Source organism: Chanodichthys erythropterus, chromosome 9 (assembly GCF_024489055.1).
Source record: "Chanodichthys erythropterus isolate Z2021 chromosome 9, ASM2448905v1, whole genome shotgun sequence".
NCBI classification, from domain to species: domain Eukaryota; kingdom Metazoa; phylum Chordata; class Actinopteri; order Cypriniformes; family Xenocyprididae; genus Chanodichthys; species Chanodichthys erythropterus.
Genome location: NC_090229.1, coordinates 16,311,601 through 16,334,443, shown reverse-complemented (window position 1 = coordinate 16,334,443; position 22,843 = coordinate 16,311,601). Strand labels below are relative to the sequence as shown.

The following is a 22,843-nucleotide window of genomic DNA, read 5'->3' as shown; positions in this document are numbered from 1 at the left end:
TTGAGTTAGTTGGGCATTTTCCACAAGACAAATCTGATACAATAAAGTCTAAGCTTGGACCACTTATAGGAATCACTGATACTATAAAAAAAACAGTTAACATTAGAAATATAGAACAGAAGTTATCTGTACTTTACACGTGACGTCTGACCCAGTGGCGTGTCCCCCCTCAGTTCACACGGTATTGTTTTAATATCGCGAGAGTTAGCACAGCCCCTCACTACGTAATGTGCCGTGCTGCTTATGGCGGCGCTGGTGACAGTGCTGAAAGCTGTTGGGGTGAGTTTTTCCTCTATATTTATTAAATGTTGCGATGTCACATAATTTTCACATGGGTATATGAACGTATGAGCGTCCGACATTTGAATTTATATCACTCTCTAAATATCCGTGCGTGTTTTTGAATAGTTAAACGTTTTAGGGTGGGGGCAGTGTTTCCTCTGCGTGTGCTCTAGCGGTTTAGCATGTTAGCCAGCGATGCACTGTTACTGGGGAACAGTCGCTTTAAACCGTGAAAAAACACGTTTTTATTTAACACTTCCTACATTGGAGATATTTTACAAAGGTCACTTGTCAAGAAATGAAACCGCCCAGTCGAGGATCCAACGTAACAGCGTTGGTCCAGAGCGACCCGACAGCCGCCACCGTGTGCCTTTGTTGTCGGGTTGAGTGATTTATTTTAAGCCCGACTGGATCAAAGTGTGTCCCGCTATATCGACACATAGTTATTGGACTTAAACAACTCAAACCCCTTTTTGTCAGGACAGGAGAAGAGTTTACTTGCTTTCCAAACGAATTACTATTAAAACCAACATTTCCGTGGTCATGATAACCTTAAAATAACAGGAAATTTGGAAATTGTAATTTTTTTTTTTTTTTTTTTTTTTTTTTGCAGGCCCTGGAAAGCAATTGTAATCAATTAAACCCTTTAAAATCCAGTTTATAATGAATGTACAAGTTTCAATTCAAGTAATTGCTCTGAGTAAGAAATTGCTTTTTATAAGAGCAATATTTGTAAAGTTCTTTGTTAAACCCCTTTCCATGATATCCCAGTTGTGACTGAATAAGATATGGGAATGCCTTTTTTAAAGTGTTGGGAAAGGTCAAATTAAATTTGAAATATTTGAAAAGATTCTCTTTTAACTGTTTTTTTTTTTATTTATCCTCAAAGTGCACTTTCTAATGTGCTCGTCGGAGTTCAGTCTTGTCTGAAATGGCATTGCTTGTGATTTTGTCTTTGGATGAGCTCCAGATGGATCCACTCCCAGCTATTGCTCAAGCGCTGCTTGCGTCACTTAGTTTAATGTCCTATTTTTTTTTCCTTCTATGTATGCTGTAGAAATCAGCAGTTTCGTTTTTTTAAATGAATTTGTGAACTAAGAACAGTGGTTTCGATATACTTTGTAGCTTTTGATTTGTATATTTGAGCTGCTGTCAAGCGCAGCTGAGCAGCACGCGCTCGAGGGTGTCGACGTCACGTGCTTGGGTCTGTGAACTTCCCTGTAGGCGGGATCAATTCACTTGTTTTTCAACACGTTTTTGTTGTTCCAATTTTGGTGCGTTTACAATATATATTTTTAATGCATTTTAAGGGGATTGTTCAGCCAAAGATTAAATATTACTCACTTTAATGTAATTCCAACACACTCCTGGCAATTTGTACCCTCATGCTTTTGTTTTCTATCGAATTTTTCAACTCATAAAATATTCAATAAAACAAAATGAAATTTACAGAGTCTGATTTTTCTTTTTCATACAGTGACAAAGTTTTAAAGCTGTAAAACGACATAAGATAATATACCATAAAAGTGTATTAAAATGAATGTTTTCAGGAATTATCTGAATTATTATTTAAAGGGAATTGTTCCTTTTAGGCACACAGTGTACTCTCAAGGTTTGTTTTTCTGGCACTATGTGTGTTTTTCTGACGTACAAGTCATGGGCATTATTTGACCTGTTTGCAATTCTGTTTTAAAGTTCCCATGAAATGAAAATTCACCCTATTTTCTAAATGCATTTTCTTAATGTTATCAATCTATCCATGCATGTGCGTTTAAAAAAAATGTTTTAACCTTGTAAAGTTTAATCATAATGTCATAACTGGACCTTTTAGTGAAAGTGACTTCTCTCTGGTGCAGTCCACTTCTCCAGTCATTTAGTCTGCTTAAACCTGCTCTTGCAAGCTTAAGTTCATCTGGCTCCACTTTTGAGTGCAATGCCCACATCTCAAAATCCGAACAACCAATGCAGAGAGCCAAGTCCCTGGCCTACATTTTTTTTCTTTCTCAACAAATTGTTACACTCGGGTCTGATGTGCGTCACAATATGGAAGAAAAGATGTCACTACTTCTGTTTCATTGCAACTCTTAAAGGTGCCCTCAAATGAAAAATTTATCTTGGCATAGTTAAATAACAAGAGTTCAGTACATGGAAATGACATACAGTGAGTCTCAAACTCCATTATTTTCTCCTCCTTATATAAATCTCATTTGTTTAAAAGACCTCCGAAGAACAGGCGAATCTCAACATAACACCGACTGTTACGAAAATATTTGCATATGCCATTGCCAGCCCATGTTCCCAACATTATGAAAGGCATTAGACAAGGGCAGCCAGTAATAATGTCTGGATGTGCACAGCTGAATCATCAGACTAGGTAAACAAGCAAGAACAATAGTGAAAAATGGCAGATGGAGCAATGATGACTGTCATGATCCATGATATTTTTTGTGATATTTGTAAATTGTCTTTCTAAATGTTTCGTTAGCATGTTGCTAATGTACTGTTAAATGTGGTTAAAGTTACCGTCGTTTCTTACTGTATTCACGGAGACAAGAGAGCCTTCGCTATTTTAATTTTTAAACACTTGCAGTCTGTATAATTCATAAACACAACTTCATTCTTTATAAATCTCTCCAACAGTGTAGCATTAGCCGCAGATCACAGCCTCAAATTCATTCAGAATCAAACATTATAACAGTATACAATACTCACATAGTCCGACGCATGCATGACGAACACTTTGTAAAGATCCATTTTAGGGTTATATTAGCTGTGTAAACTTTGTTTAGGCACTGTTTAAGGCAAGCGCGAGCTCCGTGGGCAGAGAGCACGAGATTTAAAGGGGCCGCACAGCATTAATCGGCTCATATTCAATGATGCCCCAAAATAGGTAGTTACAAAAATTAATTTAAAAAAATCTATGGGGTATTTTGAGCTGAAACTTCAGACACATTCAGGGGACACCTTAGACTTATATTACATCTTGTAAAAAAACATTCGATGGCACCTTTAAACTGTTTCTCTTTGTTTCTTGTGTACAGAATTGGCTAGCTATGTAAGATGTTGTCTCCATCCATTTTAAGCCTGTACTTGATCCATTAAATCAAGTAGTGAACTGGCCTATATATCAAGCTCTTTGATCCTTCCACCTCATGTGTAATAGACCAGAGGGAACTGAATGATTGGCATGCTGAATATCTGCAGTTGTTGACCGCTTGAATGAATGTATTGAATGTATTCCATAAATACTCAGCCAACTGCTGGTTCACGCTGAGGCTTGTTGATCCTCGTGTGTTTTCAGTCAGCTGCTCTTCTCTACACCAGAGCACACTGAGGACGGAGGAAACTTTATTTTTAGGCTTGTGTATCAACAGGAGAGTAACATGCCATTTAACCCACATTAAATGAATGTGACCGAGGGGATTGATTGTTAAATCATGTCTTTAGGGTGTTTAATACTTTAGGGGGCAAAACTAAACCAGAATTCTATTAATATATAGCTTTTGTTACACTAGATGCATTTAATATGTAACTTATCTGTTATCTAATATCCTTTGTTTTGTTTTTTTTTTCTTCCCCTAAACAGTATGAAGTGAAACCGAATTGATTTTTGTACCATCTGAAACCTACTTCAAGTTCAGATCATCTATCGGTCAGAAGAAACGTCAAGGAAAAAGAAAACATAACAAGCATCCCCAAAACGACCCAACGGTACAATAACTCTGAAGATCAAGACAAAGAACTGCACTGCTTACAAAACGAGAAAACTAAAGCAACACGAAGCAACCAAACGAACAAACCAAAGATTTAAGAAACAGAACCAGGCCGCAACAAGCGTAGCAACCAACCATCAACGTTAACAGCGAAGGCGAGACCTGATCTGAGACAAGAAGTTTGTGCCTACTCAACAGCTTTGAAAAAGCACACGTCCCAACGCTGCGCCAAGCCCTCCTCATCCTCCCCGCACCTCTTCCTCTTCTGGGGTGCGGAGAGGGCTGCTGTCTGCTAGTCTTTTCAGTTTTGACCTTTTTTTTTTCTGTCAATTGCAGACCGAATCCCTCCCTCCTGATCTTTTTTTTTTCTCCCCCATTCACCTAGTCTTTATTTTGTCCTTCACTTTTTTCAAAAGAAGTGTTCCTATACCTGCACTTGCCTTTTTATTTGAATATCTCTATTTTTTGTTTTGCTTTTTGTCCTTTATTTTTTGCAACTTTTTGTAATTAGAACGTGTGCCAGAGAGCCGAACCTTACAAGTGTGTGTGCATGCGCGTGTGTGAGCCGAATCTGAAGCATCGATTAAGTGATTGATTGGTCCAAATCATTACAGCCTTCCAAGACAACAGAACAAGGTAAGTCTTGCCAGACACTCCGCCTTTTATTTTTCTTTTCTTTCCATAAGGAATAATTCTGATTTGTCTGGCTTGTTTTCATTTATAATGTACAGCGTGCCAAATCAGGCCGATTGTTCATGCTGTTTATATCTCTTAATTTAAAGCTTAAAATGTGTTAACCAGAAACTAGTGAGCTGCCTTCTAAGCAGCATCTTAACTGAAATGGAATGTTTAGCATTAGCATCTTGCTAAGCTAATAAAAAAAACCCCCATAAAACTCAAGTATTGCATAATTAAGTCTAACTGAAAGATTTAACTTTATTTTTGGTATTGATTGAATGAAAAGTAGGGATGTGCCTGAAGCTGAATTCTACGTTCAGAGAGGAAATGGCGTATTCTGCGGAGCCTCAAAAAGGGACATGGGAGGAAATGTGCATTTTGAATGCACATTTGCTTTTCACTTTCGAATTTGTGGCGGGATTGACAACATCATTTTACAAGATAAAATGTCAGTGACACTCAAATCTGTTGTGTACCAAATCCTCCATCATCCTGTCAGTCATCGCTCCTTACTATCTTCACATGATAAGTGAAATCTGATGTACTGTAATGTAACCGACTGCAGGCCTCGAAATTCTTTAAGCGAAAGTGAAATTGAAGAATGAACTTATGTGACGTCGATTTGAACATAATCAGGCCAAAGCGAAGTTCGTTTTGGGAGTTCGAAACCGCTTTAGGAAAAGTTTGCTCTGTCTGGTAAACGCCTTCATGTAATAGGTAGGTAGTTCAAGGTCAGACGTCCATGAGTAAAAACAAAGACACTGGAGAGCCGATTTAGATTTGAGTTGTACTTGTACTGATAAAATGAGACCCTGACACTGGTTTTCATGTTTAATACTGTAAAGCTGCTTGATTTTAAGCAATCTATTGTATGAAGTGCTGTATAAATGTGAGGTGACTTTACTGGAGTGCCAAATTGCAAAACTTGTACTAACATATCAACGTTGCTATGATGATCAGATGCTTTTCTTACACATTCTTAAATGCTTGCTGGTTTCTGATTTTTGTTGTGATTATTTTGTTATTGAAAGGAAAGTGTGCAGAACATAATTAAATATCCATCAAAATGCCGCTCTCAGCAGTGTGGGCAGCGTCGGATGTTCGCTATCAGTATATCGCTGGTCACGTATTTCAAACTTCTTTTCACCCCTAAGCGAAGAACAAAGAACTTCGCCATGAGCATATCGGGGCCTTACCACAGCAAGCCAAACAATGTTCCTTTAGGGGCTCAGTAGAATGTGTTTGTTACTCATTTTCCTTTCTGAAATCGGATTTAGCCTTCTGACGCATCCCTAATAAAGTCTATTTATAATCAATTCTTCTTTCTTGGATGATTTTTTTCACTGCAGCAGTTGCAGTGCATTATGGGATTGCCTTCTCCATGAAGGATGCTTGCATGCAATGGTGCCTTATTATGTGGCCAAAACTAGGCATTTCCCCCTACCTGTGATTCCTTAAAATGCTGACTATGTAGGCAGCTCACAAGGTTTTGGAAAGGAGATCATTCAACTTTAACATAAAACTTCACCGGCAGTTAAAGTTAGAGAATTAAAGCGATAGTTCACCCAAAAATGAAAATTGTCTTGTACTCGCCTTCATGTCGTTTCAAACCTAAGATTTTGTTCATCTTGGGGGGAAAAAATGTTTTTAAAGAAAGATTGGTCATGTCGATCATGTCAACAGACATATTCATATGGATCACTTTGACAATGTCTTTTTTTACTTTTTAATGTGTTTTTATTTTATGGACTTATAATAGATGGACAAAAAGGATAAGAGAATATTATACATCTTTGTTTACAAGATGAACGAAAGTCTTTGGAACGACATGAGGGTGAATTAATTTATTTTGGGGCAAACCTTTCAATTTCTAAATTCTTATGAATGGACTTTCTTTCACTCATTTTGTCCTGTTTTGTCTTGTTCAAAGTATGAATATTGAGTGAACTAAAGCTGTGCTGGTTTCATTGTTTACTCAAGTGCCAACCTGTCTATTGTAGTTGTTCAAGCATGCTTTGCTCATGTTTTGCAACTCTCTGAACAATTCTTCCTTCTAGTTGGACATAAAATACTCTAGACATGTTTTTCTGATGGAAAGAGGTAATACGTACTTAATTTAGCCGTCTTTATAAGAATGTATTAGGTCTTGGCCCAACCTTGTGTGCGGATGAGGCACACTGGCATGTTGTTGTCTTTAGGATCCTCGCCCCAACGCACACTCGCAGCCCTCGACTGACCCTTCTGCTGCTTTGTTCACTAGCTGTTCTTGTTGCCTTTCCCTCAGTTTATTTTCACAGCTTCCCTCCTTTCTTCACCTTTGCAGAAATCCAGAGGTGTTTTGTTGGGTGTGTAACCAAAGGGAGAGGGAAGGGAGGAGCTGCAACACAACGACTGAATTAAAAAGAAAATATAATCTAGACTCTGGGAAACGGCTTAATCTGATCAATCCCAGGTGTGGTAGATTTGGCCACTGTGAATGGGAGAATTATGGGTAGTCCCTGGAAAGGTTTTGTCGAGTTTACCTTGCCGGCGTCGCCACCTGCAGCGTTTGTTAGCGCTGACCTGAACAGCACCTCGCCCGTCGGTCTCAGCCTGTCACCCTACGGCCGTTCCGTAAGTGCCCAGCCATCCGCTCTCCACCCTACTTTCCCCCACTCTCCCGAACTCGACTCGTTCATTGAACACCCACTGTTGCCCCTCTCTGCGCTGTTCCTTTACCCCATCATCTTGATCAGCAGGCTTAGAGGCTGGCCTCGATCACTTGCCATAGAGATTAGCAGCAACGAGAGGTGGCGAGGCAAGAACGATGATCATGTTTTCGCTAAGACCAATATAGTGGCTGGTACAAATCTGTGTTTACTTTACTCCTTTGATTTGGCTGCTATTGAAGAGTGTCTGACTCACTGAAAATGGATATTAGGCTTAGTTTTCAGACACTGAGTGAATCTAAAGCATTTATGGGTGTATAACGTATATCCTGTATCTGTTTTGATGTAATGGCCCAGTGGTCGAGGCTGGTCGTAGTCTGTCATCTATCCATTTCCTGTTACTGTGTAGTCTAGTAGTGCCATTCCTAGTCGCTTCATCAAACTAAACACATTTCCTCGAGCATGTCTTCCATCACAGGGTGGGGAATTAAAGTTTAAGGAATAGTTCACCCTAAAACAAAAATAAAATACTCTCCCTCATGTCATTCCAAACCTGTTACTTTTTTTTTTCCTTCTGTGGAACAATTTTTTTTTTTTTTTCCATACAATGGGCCTCATTCGTAAATTCAGAGTAATTTGCACATTAAACTGACCTTCCTGAGAACTCACAAACATTTCGTAAGCCTCAGATTTGATAGTTAAACGTGTGTATGTTAATGAATTCCAATTGTTTGTAAATAAGGTGGCGTGCACAATTTCACAGTTGGCATAATCCCCACCCATGAATTACAACTACGTAATTTACATGTCCAGGAACTCTGTGGAATTTTCTGGACTTTTATTGCGTACATGCAAAAGAGACTAATTTGGCATATGCCTAACAAAATATATTCCATTAAAGGGTGTCCACCAAAGCGTTTTTCTGAAAATGCCCAGCTAGAGGCACATGAGCACTTTGGAGGTGCAGCGGGGTTTTTTTTTTTTTGTTTTTTTTTCCAACTGAAAAGCTTTGATTGCTGTGATGCAGAATATCCATGGAAGTAATGTTACTAGTTTCTGATGTTGTAATAATTATGGTTTTGCAATAATACCCACAATATTAACTTTTCCATTGTTTTTCGATAGTAAGAAATAGTGTAAATGCAAAATAATAGACCTGCCAAATTTGTAATTTTTCTTTATTTTATTACTAACTTTTAAAATCAGTCACTTAGTGACTTTTTGCATAAAAATTTACAGATTTTTACATATTTTTATTTTATTTCATGAATAAATAGGATAAGTTAACATTAGTTTCTTTTCATTTATTTTGGATTTATTGTCAGTATGGGCTTGCAGTTCACACAGGTAGGGTTCTTTGTACTGTGTGTGTGGATGACCGTGTTTGTCCTCCACCACCGAAGACTATTTTTGACCCTGGAAAACCCTGTTATGTCTTTTTATATTTGTGTAACAGACACCAACAATCTCATCACTTCATTTTATCTTTAATATAATTTCTGGACTTTTGAGCTAAATGCACATTTTTGATTGGTTTAGGGTTCTCATTATTTTTCAGATTTATCAAAGTCTTTGGAATATTACATATTCACAACTACCTGCTAGTAATTAACATCACCTTGACAAGAGGAAAAATTTGTTTGTTTTTTTTTGTTTGTTTTTTTTGTTTTTTTTTATAACCCATCTAGGTCATCGCAGTGGTGATGGCCTATTTGACATGTCTTATAGGAGTGATTTTATTTATTTTTGTACAGAATTGAACTCTCAGTAAGGTCTGCTGATGCGTTTTTGGCACTTCCTGTTTGGTGATCCTTCATTTAGCTAGTTCTTTTTTTTTTTTTTTTTTTTTTTAAATCCACTCCCCCTTTATACCCCCCAGTGTCCCACCACCCCCTACATTCACCTGAAGATGGAGGCCTCTGATGCCCCTGTTGCTGCCCCTACCCCCTCCACCTCAAGCCAGCCAATCCCCCGCTCTGCCTCAGTTTCGTGCCATAGCTCTCGCGCGGTAGGGGGCAAAAAGCAAAAGCGGACCCCCTTGTATCAGCGATCTGTAAGTGGTCATGATGGGACAGTGTGTGCTGGCTTGATTTCCTCACTGGTCAAAGAATACCTGACACTATAACTGCATGCTTGGAGTTGAGTTTTCAAGCTCTGTTGGCTTTGTGGAGTTTTTTTTTTTTTTTTTTTTTTAAAGCTATAGTATTTGTATATTTTTTTTATTTTGTCTAAATTTGACCACATGCCTGCTGACCGTTCACTTACAATTAACTCAATTTGTGGATGAAGTTGTCCAGAGAGACGTAGTTGTAACTGAATGTGGTGGTGAGTTTGTTTGTGTGTATCTTCTAATATAACTAAATGCGTGTGAGGTGGATTAAATGCATGAACATAATTTCTAGGTTTAATATGAAACCAATAGACTTTGCATTTGTGAAGCGTTTTCTTCAGTATAGTACAAGTTCAAGCTGATTATCTTGGTCATTTTGATCAAGGAACCCATTCAAGCAGGCCTCACAGAGGAGAGAAACTCTTGCATCTACATGCATCAAATGTTTGGTTTGTTTGTTTGTTTTTTTGCAACATTTATAATCCTGTTTCATCCCATTTTACCATTTCCACACTTGTTCTGATCTATTGTGGAGCAGTCATATGTGTGGAGAGTGAGCTGAAAGCTGAATAAGGTGTTTTTTTTTTTTTTTGAACACGTGTCTTATTTCTCCATAGATGAGTTTTGACCCCAGTCTGCTGCATAATAATGGCCATGGTGGATTTGCCAATGGAACGAGCATGGGAATCCGTGAGACAGGAGTGGTTGAAAAGCTGCTTACATCATATGGCTTCATTCAGTGCTCTGAGAGACAGGCCCGTCTCTTCTTCCATTGTTCTCAGTACAACGGCAACCTGCAGGAGCTTAAGATTGGAGGTATAAGTTGAAGCAAGATCTAGGGCTCAGAGGTGTAACTAAAAAGTGTATTTATTAGCCTTTTGACAATAACCATTTTGGCTAAGTTTATTACCAAAAACGTTGAATGTTTTTGATCCATACAAATCATTGAATCAGCATTATGAATAACTTTATTTAAACAGACAGTATGAACTGATTCACTAAAATTAAACCTACCCACCCTAACATCCTTTTTTCGCTATGAAGTTTAAATCTGAGAGACTTATCTACATCTTAATCTCATACTTGAGAGTTGTGAGATCACAGGGGCCAGTTGCATGAACATAGCCATTATGTTAAGACTGTATCTTAAGTACTAGTTTGACCAACTAGCAGTTAGTCAAGGGGCAGTCAGTCTTACTTTTTAGTATCAAATTAGACCAATCTACATTTTTATGTAAATGACTTAAAAAGGTTATGAACAGTCTTATGAAATGTGATGACTAACTTGTAAGACTAGTCTTAGCAGTTTATGCAACTGGCCTTGTGAAACTAGACTAGTGACAATCTTTAGGGAAGCATATGGCCAAATAAAATGTGTTTTATTGTAAACTTATATACACTTCTCCAGCAAAATCATTACATGTATTGTCAGGATTCAATATCGACAAGCCAATACATGCAAGTAAATATTTTGTTTTGCTTCCAACATGAATATTAATGCAGGAATTGACTTATTCCATGTCATGTCTGTCCCACTACTTTTCAGATGATGTGGAGTTTGAGGTGTCGTCTGATAGACGCACTGGCAAACCAATTGCGGTGAAGCTAGTAAAAATCAAGGCAGAAATGTTGCCAGAAGAGCGAATTTCTGGGCAGGTGGGGCCTGACTTGCACGCCTCTCCTTTAACTGTGCTGCATGGTTTTATTCATCCAGTTAAGGAACACATTTTACTTTTGTGTTTTATTGTCCTTGTCCCATTAATGTCTGTCATTGTTGGGGATTTCAAGCTCATTTTTAATCCATTTTGATCAGGCAAACCCACATGCATCACTGGTTTCAATTATCAGGAATTACATCTAGCAATCCTTAACCAACCTGATGCTATTGTTTTGTTTTGTGTGGGTTCACAATGAGCTTGATTGTCTTCGTGTTTTGTGGTCTTGTTGGGGGGACTTTTCATCCTCATTTAATATAGTTGTGGGAGAAAAAAATCTTGATTTGTTGTCAATGTCAAATCTGTCAGTCATGTATTTAAATATTCAGTTTATTACTGGTTCCTTGAACTCAGACAAACAAGTCAAATCTTTACCTTAATGCTGTTCTTAATTAAAAATCTTATTTAGTTTATATTCTCTTTAGCATTAACATTGATCCTGTCTCTCTCACCAATACAACCTCTAACCTCATCTTGTCTGTTTGTACGGTCCTTTTCTTCAGGTAGTATCAGCTATCCCCTCTCACCTGGACGGGAAGTCTGCACCTGGTCAAGTGCCCACAGGCAGTGTGTGTTATGAGAGGAATGGGGTGAGTGTCATTTATCCTCCTTTGTAGAGTTTCCTAAACATTTTAAACACAATCAGCAAACCTAGACAAAAATGTACTGAATTTAACATAAAAGAACAGTACTATGGTTCATATTAGTCTCTAGGTGGTGCATTGATTTTGGTAGTTGATGTTTCTCAAAATGTTTGGTTTGATATTTCTCACAGGAAGTGTTTTATTTGACCTATACCCCTGATGATGTGGAAGGAAATGTTTCTTTAGATACTGGAGACAAAGTCAGTTTTTACATGGAGACCAACAAGCAGTAAGTCGATTTCTTTAATGTCTAATTGATGTAGGTAAAATGTCAAAAAAAAAAAAAAAAAATTAATGTGAAAATGATTTATTTTTTGTTTCTTTCAGTACTGGTGCTGTTAGTGCTCACAACATTGTATTGGTAAATAAGCAACAGTCAAGATGTCAGGGAGTGGTTTGTGCTACCAAGGTAAGGATCTGATTCAAAGATGAGTTTTGTGTTAGTAGCTGCGTTATTTTTTTTATATACTCTGAATACTGAGGACTACTGATCTCCTGCCATGTGGTGGGAAGGTACTTCAGACTGCTCTTATCTCTTTAGTCTGGGTTAAGTTTTATTTGTTGTTGTTGATTGTTTTTAAAATTATAAAATGTCAAAGAATTTGGGTTTTTAGAATCCAGCTGCAAATTTTTAAAATGTACAATTTTGAAATTAGAATTCTACTTTTTTTTTTTTTTTTTTTTTTTTTTTTAAATTGAGTGCTTGAATTAGGTTCTGAATGGTAAAATTCATTTGTCAAAGTATAGATTTGCATATTTTTTTGCCTGTTTTTAAAGCTATGATTGTGACTTGCAGGAGGCCTTTGGATTTATTGAACGAGGAGATGTTGTGAAGGAGATCTTCTTCCACTACAGTGAGTTTAAAGGGGATCTGGAGGCTCTACAAGCTGGAGATGACGTGGAATTCACCATTAAAGAAAGAAATGTAAGCACTTCAGCAGAAATAAAGGACTTCTAAAAGCAAAATTTGTTTTTTGTTATTAACTAAAAAAATCATTGAAGTTTTTACTTTCATACATTTTGAGTGAAATGCATGAGTAGCATTGCTGTTTCAAACATATTTATAGAGGTTTCTCTTTGCCTCATAGGGCAAGGAAGTGGCCACAGATGTGAGACTGCTGCCTCAGGGCACGGTTATATTTGAGGATATTAGTATTGAAACCTTTGAGGGCACTGTCACCAAGGTTATTCCCAAGGTCCCTACCAAGAATCAGGTTTGTGAATCAGCTCTTGTCATTAGTCTTCCCAGACTCCCTAGATAACATTACCATATAGATACTGCTTGCATGTTAAATCGAATAAGACTCCATTTGTCTCACTCAGAACGACCCGCTGCCTGGGCGAATCAGTGCCAGAATTAATTTCACTGACAAAGAGCTGCTATTTGGGGAGAAGGACACCAAGTCCAAAGTGACCCTGCTGGAGGGCGACCATGTCCAGTTCAATATATCCACTGACCGTCGGGACAAACTGGAGAGAGCAACAAATATCGACATCCTCCCTGACACCTTCCATTTCACCAAGGAGACCCGTGAAATGGTACAACAGCAGCATTTTGTCATTTTATTGCAAGGCTTTTACTTTTTACTAATGTTGGCTTTGTCTCTTTGCTTGTTTTTTTGTGCAGGGTGTGATAGCTGCCGTGCGTGATGGTTTTGGCTTCATCAAATGTGTGGACCGTGATGCCCGAATGTTCTTTCATTTCAGCGAGGTTCTGGAAGAGAGCCAACTGCACATTTCTGATGAAGTGGAATTCACCGTTGTCCCTGTGAGTTTCTAGATATCGCCAAACCAGAGCCACTTTTGTGTGGCTGATTTTCTCTCAGCTTCAATAAATTATTTTTATTTATTTATGTATTTTTTTTTTTATGTCAATAATTTGATGTCCGACGGACATCCTGCTCTCAAGATATTGAAATCAGCCTTTGAAAAACCCAGACTGGTCAACTGTTTATACTGTAAACAAAGCAGAGGCAAAAGTAAAAATCGATCTTACATTGCCTCAATCCAGCTTTAAAACACCCCCTCTTGCCTCCATCAGGACATGCTGTCAGCCCAAAGAAACCATGCCGTGCGGATCAAAAAGCTGCCCAAGGGCACAGTGTCATTCCACACTCAGTCTGAGCTGCGTTTTGTGGGGGTGGTGGAGAAAGAAGCCGTGCCTGCTACCACCAACAAGAACTACAGCCCCAGCAAGGTCAAAGAGAAGGTAAACCAACTCTTGACTTCCTGAAGCTACACAACTGTTTAAAAGTTTGGGATCGGCAAGATGTTTTTTTTTTTTTTTACGTCTTTTATGCTTACCAAGGCTGCCTTTATTTGATCGAAAATACATTAAAACAGCACTATTGTAAAATATTATTACAAATTAAATTCAGAAGCCACAAAATCATTGTAATATGCTGATTTGGTGCTATAGATCAGAGGTTTATCTAACACACCCAATTCAACTCTTGCAGTCTCTACTAATTAGCTGATGACTTGAATCAGGTGCGTTAGATGAGGGTGACATGCAAAATGTGCAGTGGTGGGGGGTTTGAGAACCACTGCTATAGAGGCACGTTTCTTATCACAGTTTTAAATGGTAGTTCTGCTTAATATATTGTGGATTGAACTGGGATGCATTTTTGTTTCAGGATTTTTTTTTTAATAGATGAATAAAATGAATTTGAAATGGAAATCTTTTGTAACATTTTAAATGTCTTTGATCAATTTAATGTGTCCTTGTTAAATAATGGTATTAATTTCTTTCAAAATCTTAATGACCCCAAACTTTTGAACGGTAGTGTAAATGTAGTTGATTTTATGGTATTTCATCATGTGTGAATGGCCCCTAAGGGTCCTTAAAGTACACATCTTTGGAAATTTAGTGTAGAACCACCAGAACCATAAGTAGAAATGAGGGAATTTGAACATGGAAGGATTCAGTTGCTCAATATTTGCGTTTATAATTTTACTTTCCAAACTTTAGCTTTTATTTCCTCTATCTGCTTGTCTCCCTCTTAATTGACACAAGCATGAAATACAATAGCAGGCTTTGAGGTGCTGTGAAATGCTACTGCCTCTTGTCTGACCTTCTTTTCTGTCTTTGTTTTTCTTTTTTTTTCTTTTTTTTTTCTTTTTTTTTTTTTTTAACCATGCTCGTCTTCATTAGAAAAAAGACAAGGTAGGCTGCTGTTTTCTGCATGCTGCCTCTCCTCCACAATATAGACCAGTTCAATCATGCTGTCAGAAAATCCTATTCTGACAACAAGATCTCCACGCATTTAAGAGGCAAATTTTTAAAAGTACCAAGGATGAGATTTAGCTTATTGTAATAATTTCTAATTTTAATTCGCCTGCATTTCAAACATTCTGATTGGTTAGAATAAATCACGGGTGTGTCTAATCCTACATACTTTTCTCCTTTTTTAAGGGTAAAGTAGAAAAGGTCAGTTTGATCTGTTTGTCTGTTTGGTTATGAGGCCGGTTGGCATGAGCTGAGAATGATTTAACAGCTTTAAGTCATACAGACATGTAAACCTCATAACCACAACTCAAACTGTGCCACTCACTGTGTGCATTCTTGTGTGAGGGGTACAACGGTTCAGTTTCTGTGTTGCTCATGCAGTTACTCTTGAAAATGGACACCACAATTCATACATTTTCAACTGTGGTACAAATGTGCACTGAAGCGTGGGTGGCAAACTGTATGGGAGCAGTTTTACCCCTAGTGTTAGTATGCGCATGATGACTTAATCCTTCATTAAACATTTGAGTTTCTTTATTTACTCATTGTGTGAATACACATTTTTTCCCATGCTTTGCGTCTGTTTGGATATTTCTTTTGCAAGTTAGAAGTTTCAAAATGTATTGCTGCTGATATCCAGACACACATTGGGCCTGTCCAAAAACCCAAATTGGTCTTTGCACTTGACTTCTTGTCTTCTTACACGACAAGATCCTGTATTTAGCCCAAGTGTTCAAGTGGGTGTGGAGACAGCCACTGTGTGTAGAACTTCTGGTTACCTGATGGGACGCACTTTAGTGTTGTAAAAATACAGAGCTTTATTTTTATTTTCAATATTTAGCATTTTAAAATAAACTTCTAAATGTCTGTTCAGTAGTCCCTATTGGCACATTTCCTGTTCGTGGTGTGACTCTGCTCACCACGGTACAGCTCGCTCACTTGGCTCCGTTTGCTTTTCCACTGCAGTTAGTACTGCTTCAAAGTGGATGGGATTATAGATGTTATAGTTGCACCACCACCTCGTCTACTGATCACGGTACAGACTTTTTTTTTTTTTTTTTTTTTAATTTACAACTCGTTCAAAAAAGTCTTGCAAACAAATACTGTTGTGGCTGTTGCTGACTATTTAAATCCAGCAGGTTTGGTGTCTTGTGCAACAAATTCAGTGATGCTGGTAGTGTCTCTGCCTGTCTCTGTGGATGTTGCTATTCTCTCTGACCAGTCAGTGATCTGGAGTGTTTACACGTCACAATTGAGTATTAGTATAGCATGCTTGAATCCTCAACCGAGGTGTTACTACTAGCCGTACCGTGCAGTGGAAAAGCGCCAACAGGCGACGATTTAGTAATTGTGGTGCTTCTAATCAAGTGATAAAGTTAAGTTGCAAATGTTGTGACGCATACATCTTTGCACCAATAAAAATTGCAAAACTTTGTTTTACTACCAAATTATGTAATATTTAATTTAACTTGCCCCAAAATCATGACATGTAATGGAAAACATTTCGCTGCATGTGAGTTCCTGAACATGACATATGATGGGATACACTCAGCCTAGAATACCGTTCCGAAGTGTTATTTGAAATGGTGTGTGTTAAAGGCACTGATCTTGCACACTTACTTCTTCTTGCGTGCATGTGCTCTCAAGTGGCCAAGACCACAAGTGTGGGTATTTGGACGGTCTCAATCTTTACATGGTCCTCAAGCATCTGCAGTCTGATGTGTGGATGCTGACCTTAAGCACTGACACTACTTTAAAACATTTAAAGTCATGTATACTTTTGAGATGAAGACTCATGCTGTATGTCAATGTAAGTCCAAGATTAAGACATTGTTGGCCCTTATGTGACTGTATTTGTGCCATCACCAGGATGCAGAGGAAGGCTTGATTGCTTATGAAGAAAGTGGAGAGAAAAGCACTCTTCCCTACCATATTAAAGACCTGGAGGGAGGTGTTTACCCACAACTTGGAGACAAGGTACATTGTCACTGTGACTCAGTGTTGCTTGTGCTTGCTGAATTTATCCTTTGACTAATAGGGGTAGTTTTCCATGATGTTAAACTCCGCTTAACCTGAAAAATTTTAATCATATTATAGTAAGCATTTTGTTTATTTGGAAGCATTTTATTATAACTGTTTTAGGAGACAAATATTATCTAGAATTTTTTGCATAAAATATATAAGAATCAAATGCATATATTTTAAGTTTTTCATGTTTTTAAAGCAATTTCTAATCAAGATCAGAAGTGCAGAAACATTTTTGTTCTAATGTGAACTGATGTGTCTCCACTAGGTGGAGTTCTCCATCAGTGAAGTGAAACGCACTGGACAGCAAAGTGCTGTGTCCCTCAAGATCCTTAATCGTGCTGTTGGCACCAAGAGGCTTCTGGGATACATTGCAACACTGAAGGATAACTTTGGCTTCATAGAAACAGCCAATCATGATCAGGAGATCTTCTTCCACTACAGGTGTGTGTGTGTGTGTGTGTGTGTGTGTGTGTTTTTTGTTTGTTTTTTTTGGGGGGGATTGTCATGGTTTACTCTGAATTGTGTGCAGTGAGGTATGTGGGGATGTGGATAACATGGACCTGGGGGATACGGTGGAGTACACTCTCTCCAAGGGTAAAGGAAACAAAATCAGTGCCGAGAAGGTCACCAAAGTTGCAGCTGGTATGTTGGAGAGACTTTTTATGGGCTTTTGCCATTAATGATTGGTTCATGCAAGTGACACAACTGTTTGTGTGTGTGTGTGTCAGTGAATGGAGTAGGAGAGGATGTGAGCAATACTGTGTTCCTGGGGAAGGTGGTTCGGCCTTTGCGCAGTGTGGACCCTTCTCAGACAGAGTATCAAGGCCTTATTGAGATCACAGAGGATGGTGAGTGACTTCAATATTTTGTGTGTAGGTCTTTTAAAATCTATCTAGAGTTCATTGTAACAGAAACCATTTAATAACTGTTCTCTGCTTAATCACTTTACCAGGCTCCAGTAAGGGTCAGAGTTATCCATTCGGCATTGTTGGTATGGCCAATAAAGGTGATTGTCTGCAAAAGGGTGAAATGGTGAAGTTTCAGTTGTGTACAATGGCCCAGACGGGACAAAAGATGGCCTGCAACATTGTGCCTCAGCGCAGAGCCCTGGTGGAGTGCGTCAAAGATCAGGTAAACTCATGTCCACTGTGAGTTTAATGATGTAAGAAAGTAGGGCTGCACGATTAATCGCATGCTATTCTCACGCGCATTTCGTCAGTAAAGCCGGTTCCCTGATTACCGCTAAATCACCATCACCTGCTTTCAAATGAAGCGGCATTTAATAGACAGAGCCGTAGATCACTGAAAAGCCACGCAATATCGCGTTCATATCGCAGATGAATCGCCTGCGATAATGAACGCGATATTGCGTGGCTTGTCTGTGATCTACGGCTCTGTCTATTAAAAGGCGCTCCGTTTAAAAGCAGGTGATGGCGATTTAGCGGTAATCAGGGAACCGGCTTTACTGACGAAATGCGCGTGAGAATAACATGCGATTAATCGTGCAGCCCTATAAGAAAGTGTAAGACACTTTCTAAAAGTAGTCTGATTTTTGTTTCTCCAGTTTGGTTTCATCACATACGAAGTTGGAGAAAGCAAGAAGCTGTTTTTCCATGTCAAGGAGGTGCAGGATGGTCTGGAGCTGCAGGCTGGTGATGAAGTAGAGTTTTCTGTGATTTTGAACCAACGCACAGGCAAATGCAGTGCTTGCAATGTTCGCAGAGTCAGGTAAGACTGTTGGGTGTGCTTCTCAGTTAGATTTAATATAAAGTCGTTATAGAGTTGTGAAAGTGTTGTGACATGGTGTCCCATACTCGGAATTTGTGCTCTGCATTTATCCCATCCAAGTACACACACACACCGTGAACACGCCCCAGAGCAGTAAATAGTGTTATAGTTGTATTTGCTTTTTATCAAATCTAACCAGTTTTTTGTTTTTGTTTACAGTGAGGGTCCGAAACCAGTAGCAACACCTCGACCTGACAGACTTGTCAATCGTTTGAAGAGCATCACTCTTGATGACACCAACGCCCCCCGTCTTGTCATTATCAGACAGCCCCGTGGCCCAGACAATTCAAAGGTAAAAAGATGCATTTCTTTTCAGCATTTATTTGGATTTTCCAAGAAAATCCAAAATTAACTGTTTTAATTTTGTGCAGGCAGTTTATTATGTTAACAAATTAAAGTGTTAGTTCACCCAAAAATTAAAATTCTGTCATTTATTACTCACCTGTTCCACACCCGTAAAACCTTTGTTAATCTTTGGAACACAAATTAAGATATTTTAGTTGAAATCCGATGGCTCAGTGAGGCCTCCATAGGGAGCAATGACACTTCCTCAAGATCCATAAAGGTACTAAAAACATATTTAAATCAGTTCATGTGAGTACAGTGGTTCAATATTAATATTATTAAGTGAAGAGAATATTTTTGGAGCGCCAAAAAAACAAAACAAAATAACGACTTATTTAGTGATGGCTGATTTCAGAACCCTTTAAAGGGTTAGTTCACCCAAAAATGAAAATTATGTCATTGACTCACCCTCATGCCGTTCCAAACCCGTAACGCCTCCTTTAATCTTCGGAACGCAAATTAAGATATTTTAGATTTAGTCTGAGAGCTTTCTGTCCCTCCATTGAAAATGTATGTATGGTATACTGTCCATGTCCAGAAATGTAATAAAAACATCATCAAAGTAGTACATGTGACATCAGTGGGTTAGTTAGAATTTTTCATCAAATACATTTTGGTCCAAAAATAAGGAAAACTACAACTTTATTCAGCATTGTATTCTCTTCCGGGTCTGTTGTCAATCCGGGTTCATGACTCCGCAGACCCGGAAGAGAAGACAATGATGAATAAAGTCGTAGTTTTCCTTATTTTTCGGCCAAAATGTGTTTTCGATGCTTCAAAAACTTCGAACTAACCCACTGATGTCACATGGACTACTTTGATGATGTTTTTATTACCTTTCTGGACATGGACAGTCTACCGTACATACATTTTCAATGGAGGGACAGAAAGCTCTCGGACTAAATCTAAAATATCTTAAACTGTGTTCTGAAGATGAATGACATGAGGGTGAGTCATTAATGACATAATTTTAATTTTTGGGTGAACTAACACTTTAAGCTTTTTTTTTTTCTCCTAAAACTGCGTTGTTTGTAACAGTTGGATGATCTTTTATATTAACCTAGTGTTTTGTTCATACAGGGCTTCAGTGTAGAAAGGAAACTCCGCCAGCCTGGTATCACTGACTGAGTACTGTTCACCCCTCTCCTCTTCTTCACTACAGATGAAACGCCTTGATGAAAAGCAATCCGTCAAGGGGCAGAGGAAAGGATTTGTGTGTCTTTCTCTCACACTCATTTTCTCTCTCTCTCTCTCTCACCCATAAACGCAATTCACAGAATAACAAACAAATCAAGACTTGAACATTAGCACACACAGGTCCCTTCCTTTGTCACAGGATCCCTTGCAAAAGAAAATTCTCATCTCATTGTCTTCATTGTATGCGTGATGGTTTTGTGTGGTTGTAATTTGAGCAAAACCCCCTCGTGTTGTGTGCGTGTGGTATGCATCACGTTTGGAAAAAGTTAACTTGTAAGGTTGTTGTTGTTGTGCAGAGGATATGAGGGGAAATAAAGGGGTTTGTAGTTCTCACATCTTTTAGATTGAGATGTGGGGACTGGTTGACCCGTTTTTCATTTCTGCTGAAATTGAAATGCCAGGAATTCTGCACCTGCTGCTGTGTGAGTGAGTTATTGTTTTAGAGTAGCTTTGCCTGTCTGTATTTTGACTTCCGTTATATATACTTTATTCTTCCTGTATCACTTGAATACTTCTCCCCATGTTGAGTTTCTCACCCAGGTGATGTTGAGAGATTGTTGGCCTCTTTCTGGTGAGAAATGAAATATGACTTTAAAGTTCTTTTCACTCACATTTTCCACACCTAATTCCTTTGAGTAGCTTTTAACATGGATCTGAAAATGAAATAAATTTTTTTTCTGCGCTCAGAACTCGCTTGTGTATGGTTTTTGATTGTGTAAATTACCATTTTTGATTTGTATACAAATTATATTGTTTTAAGGAGCCTTTTTTTAATTCCTGCCCTGATTTCACTAGCTCCGTCTGGGCAAGTGCAGAATTCCTAATGGCATCTTGTAGCCTGCGGTCTTTTTTTTTTTTTTTTTTAAATATATAGCTTTTTCTTTGCACACATACTTTTTTTTTTTTTTTTTTTTTCCTCTTCCTCCTTTGAGTTCAACTTAAAACTCAATGTCTGCTAATGAATAAATTAAGAAAAAGGTGCCTAAAAACAAACAAAACAAAAAATAACATAAAAAAATTGGTGTCTCCTCTATCCCCAAACAGCCGCCAGAATATAAGATTAATTGTAGGGTGGCTTTTTTTCCAAGTAGAGAATAATGGTATGCGTCCCCCAAACCTGTGGGTTGAGATATACTGTATGTATTGTGTGCTTTTACTTGGGTGGACCTTTTGAAAACCTGAATAAAACGAGCAAATGTGTGCAGATCTTGAGAAATGGGGGAAGTGTAATAAATAACATTTAAAAACATGCAGAGAAATTATGTTGATAGAGGCTATTTGCAGTGCTTCTTATGACAAATGGAACTATTACTGTCATGAATATTCTCTGGAGCACCCTGGGTTTGTGTTGAACCTTAAGGTTCTCCTATATACTTTTTGTTAATGGTCTTGAAACAATGAAACAATTGAAATAAACATTTTATGAGAATCAAAAGTGTAGTATGTTTAATTTTTTTACTACTAGCAATGTACTGTACAGAACCTTGAGACCTTAGACATATACAGTTGCATCTCAAATTAGAATATCATGAATTTTTTTTTTTTTCTGTAATTCAAAAGGTAATAAAAATAAATATATTCTAGATTTATTTGACAAAGTAAAATATTTCCAGACTTTTTTGTTTTCATTTTGATGATTACAGCTTGCTGCTCATCAAAACCAAAAAAACATTATCTCAAATTATTAGAATATTTAATTTCAAGTTCTATTAAATTACCATTCTCAGGGTATAAATACTGGGTTTAGGTCAGTGATCCCAACAGCAGTCATGGGGAAGTCTGCTGACTTGACAAATGTCCAGAAGATGATCATCAAGACCCTCTACAATGAGGGTAAGCCACAGAGGGTCATTGCTGAAAGAGCTGCCTGCTCGCAGAGTGCTGTGCCAAAACATATTCATGGAAAGTTGACTAGAAGGAAAAACTGTGGTAGGAAAAGGTGTACAAGTGAAAGGAATGACCGCAGGCTTGAGAAGATTGTCAGGCGAAGCCAATTTAAGAACTTAGGAGAGCTTCAAAAGGAGTGGACTGAAGCTGAAGTCAGTGCATCAAGAGCCACTGCACACAGACGTCTTCAGGAAATGGGCTACAACTGTCATATTCCAGGTACCAAGCCACTTCTGAACCAAAGATAATGTCAGAAGCGTCTTACCTGGGCTAAGGAGAAAAAGAACTGGACTGTTGCTCAGTGGTCCAAAGTCCTCTTTTCAGATGAAAGTAAATTTTGCATTTCATTTGGAAATCAAGGTCCCAGAGTCTGGAGGAAGAGTGGAGAGGCACAGAAACCATGTTTCTTGAAGTCCAGTGTGAAGTTTCCACAGTCAGCGATGGTTTGGGCTGCCATGTCATCTGCTGGTGTTTGTTCCACTGTGTTTTCTGAAGTCCACAGTCAACGCAGCCATCTACCAGGAAATTTTAGAGCACTTCATGCTTCCTTCCGCTGATAAGCTTTGCGGAGATGCTGAT

At 38.3% G+C, this 22,843-nt stretch overlaps 1 protein-coding gene across 5 annotated transcripts; it reads left to right on the top strand.

Annotated features, from left to right (window-relative positions):
- Positions 1-205: 205 nt before the first annotated feature.
- csde1 (cold shock domain containing E1, RNA-binding) lies at positions 206-21,261 on the top strand. 5 transcript variants are annotated; one of them, XM_067394778.1, is made up of 21 exons: positions 206-279; positions 3,869-4,631; positions 9,201-9,374; positions 10,049-10,247; positions 10,978-11,087; positions 11,650-11,736; positions 11,922-12,019; positions 12,118-12,199; positions 12,587-12,715; positions 12,879-13,004; positions 13,114-13,329; positions 13,418-13,558; positions 13,832-13,999; positions 16,889-16,996; positions 17,313-17,488; positions 17,577-17,689; positions 17,776-17,895; positions 18,000-18,178; positions 18,612-18,775; positions 18,995-19,127; positions 20,343-21,261. In XM_067394778.1, the coding sequence occupies exons 3-21, from the start codon at positions 9,231-9,233 to the stop codon at positions 20,442-20,444; spliced, it is 2,595 nt and encodes an 864-aa protein (XP_067250879.1). In that variant the 5' UTR covers positions 206-279; positions 3,869-4,631; positions 9,201-9,230; the 3' UTR covers positions 20,445-21,261. The 5 variants fall into 5 exon arrangements, with proteins under 5 accessions (XP_067250879.1, XP_067250880.1, XP_067250877.1 ...); XM_067394779.1 differs by having other exon boundaries at positions 20,261-21,261; XM_067394776.1 differs by having other exon boundaries at positions 10,978-11,144.
- Positions 21,262-22,843: the final 1,582 nt, after the last annotated feature.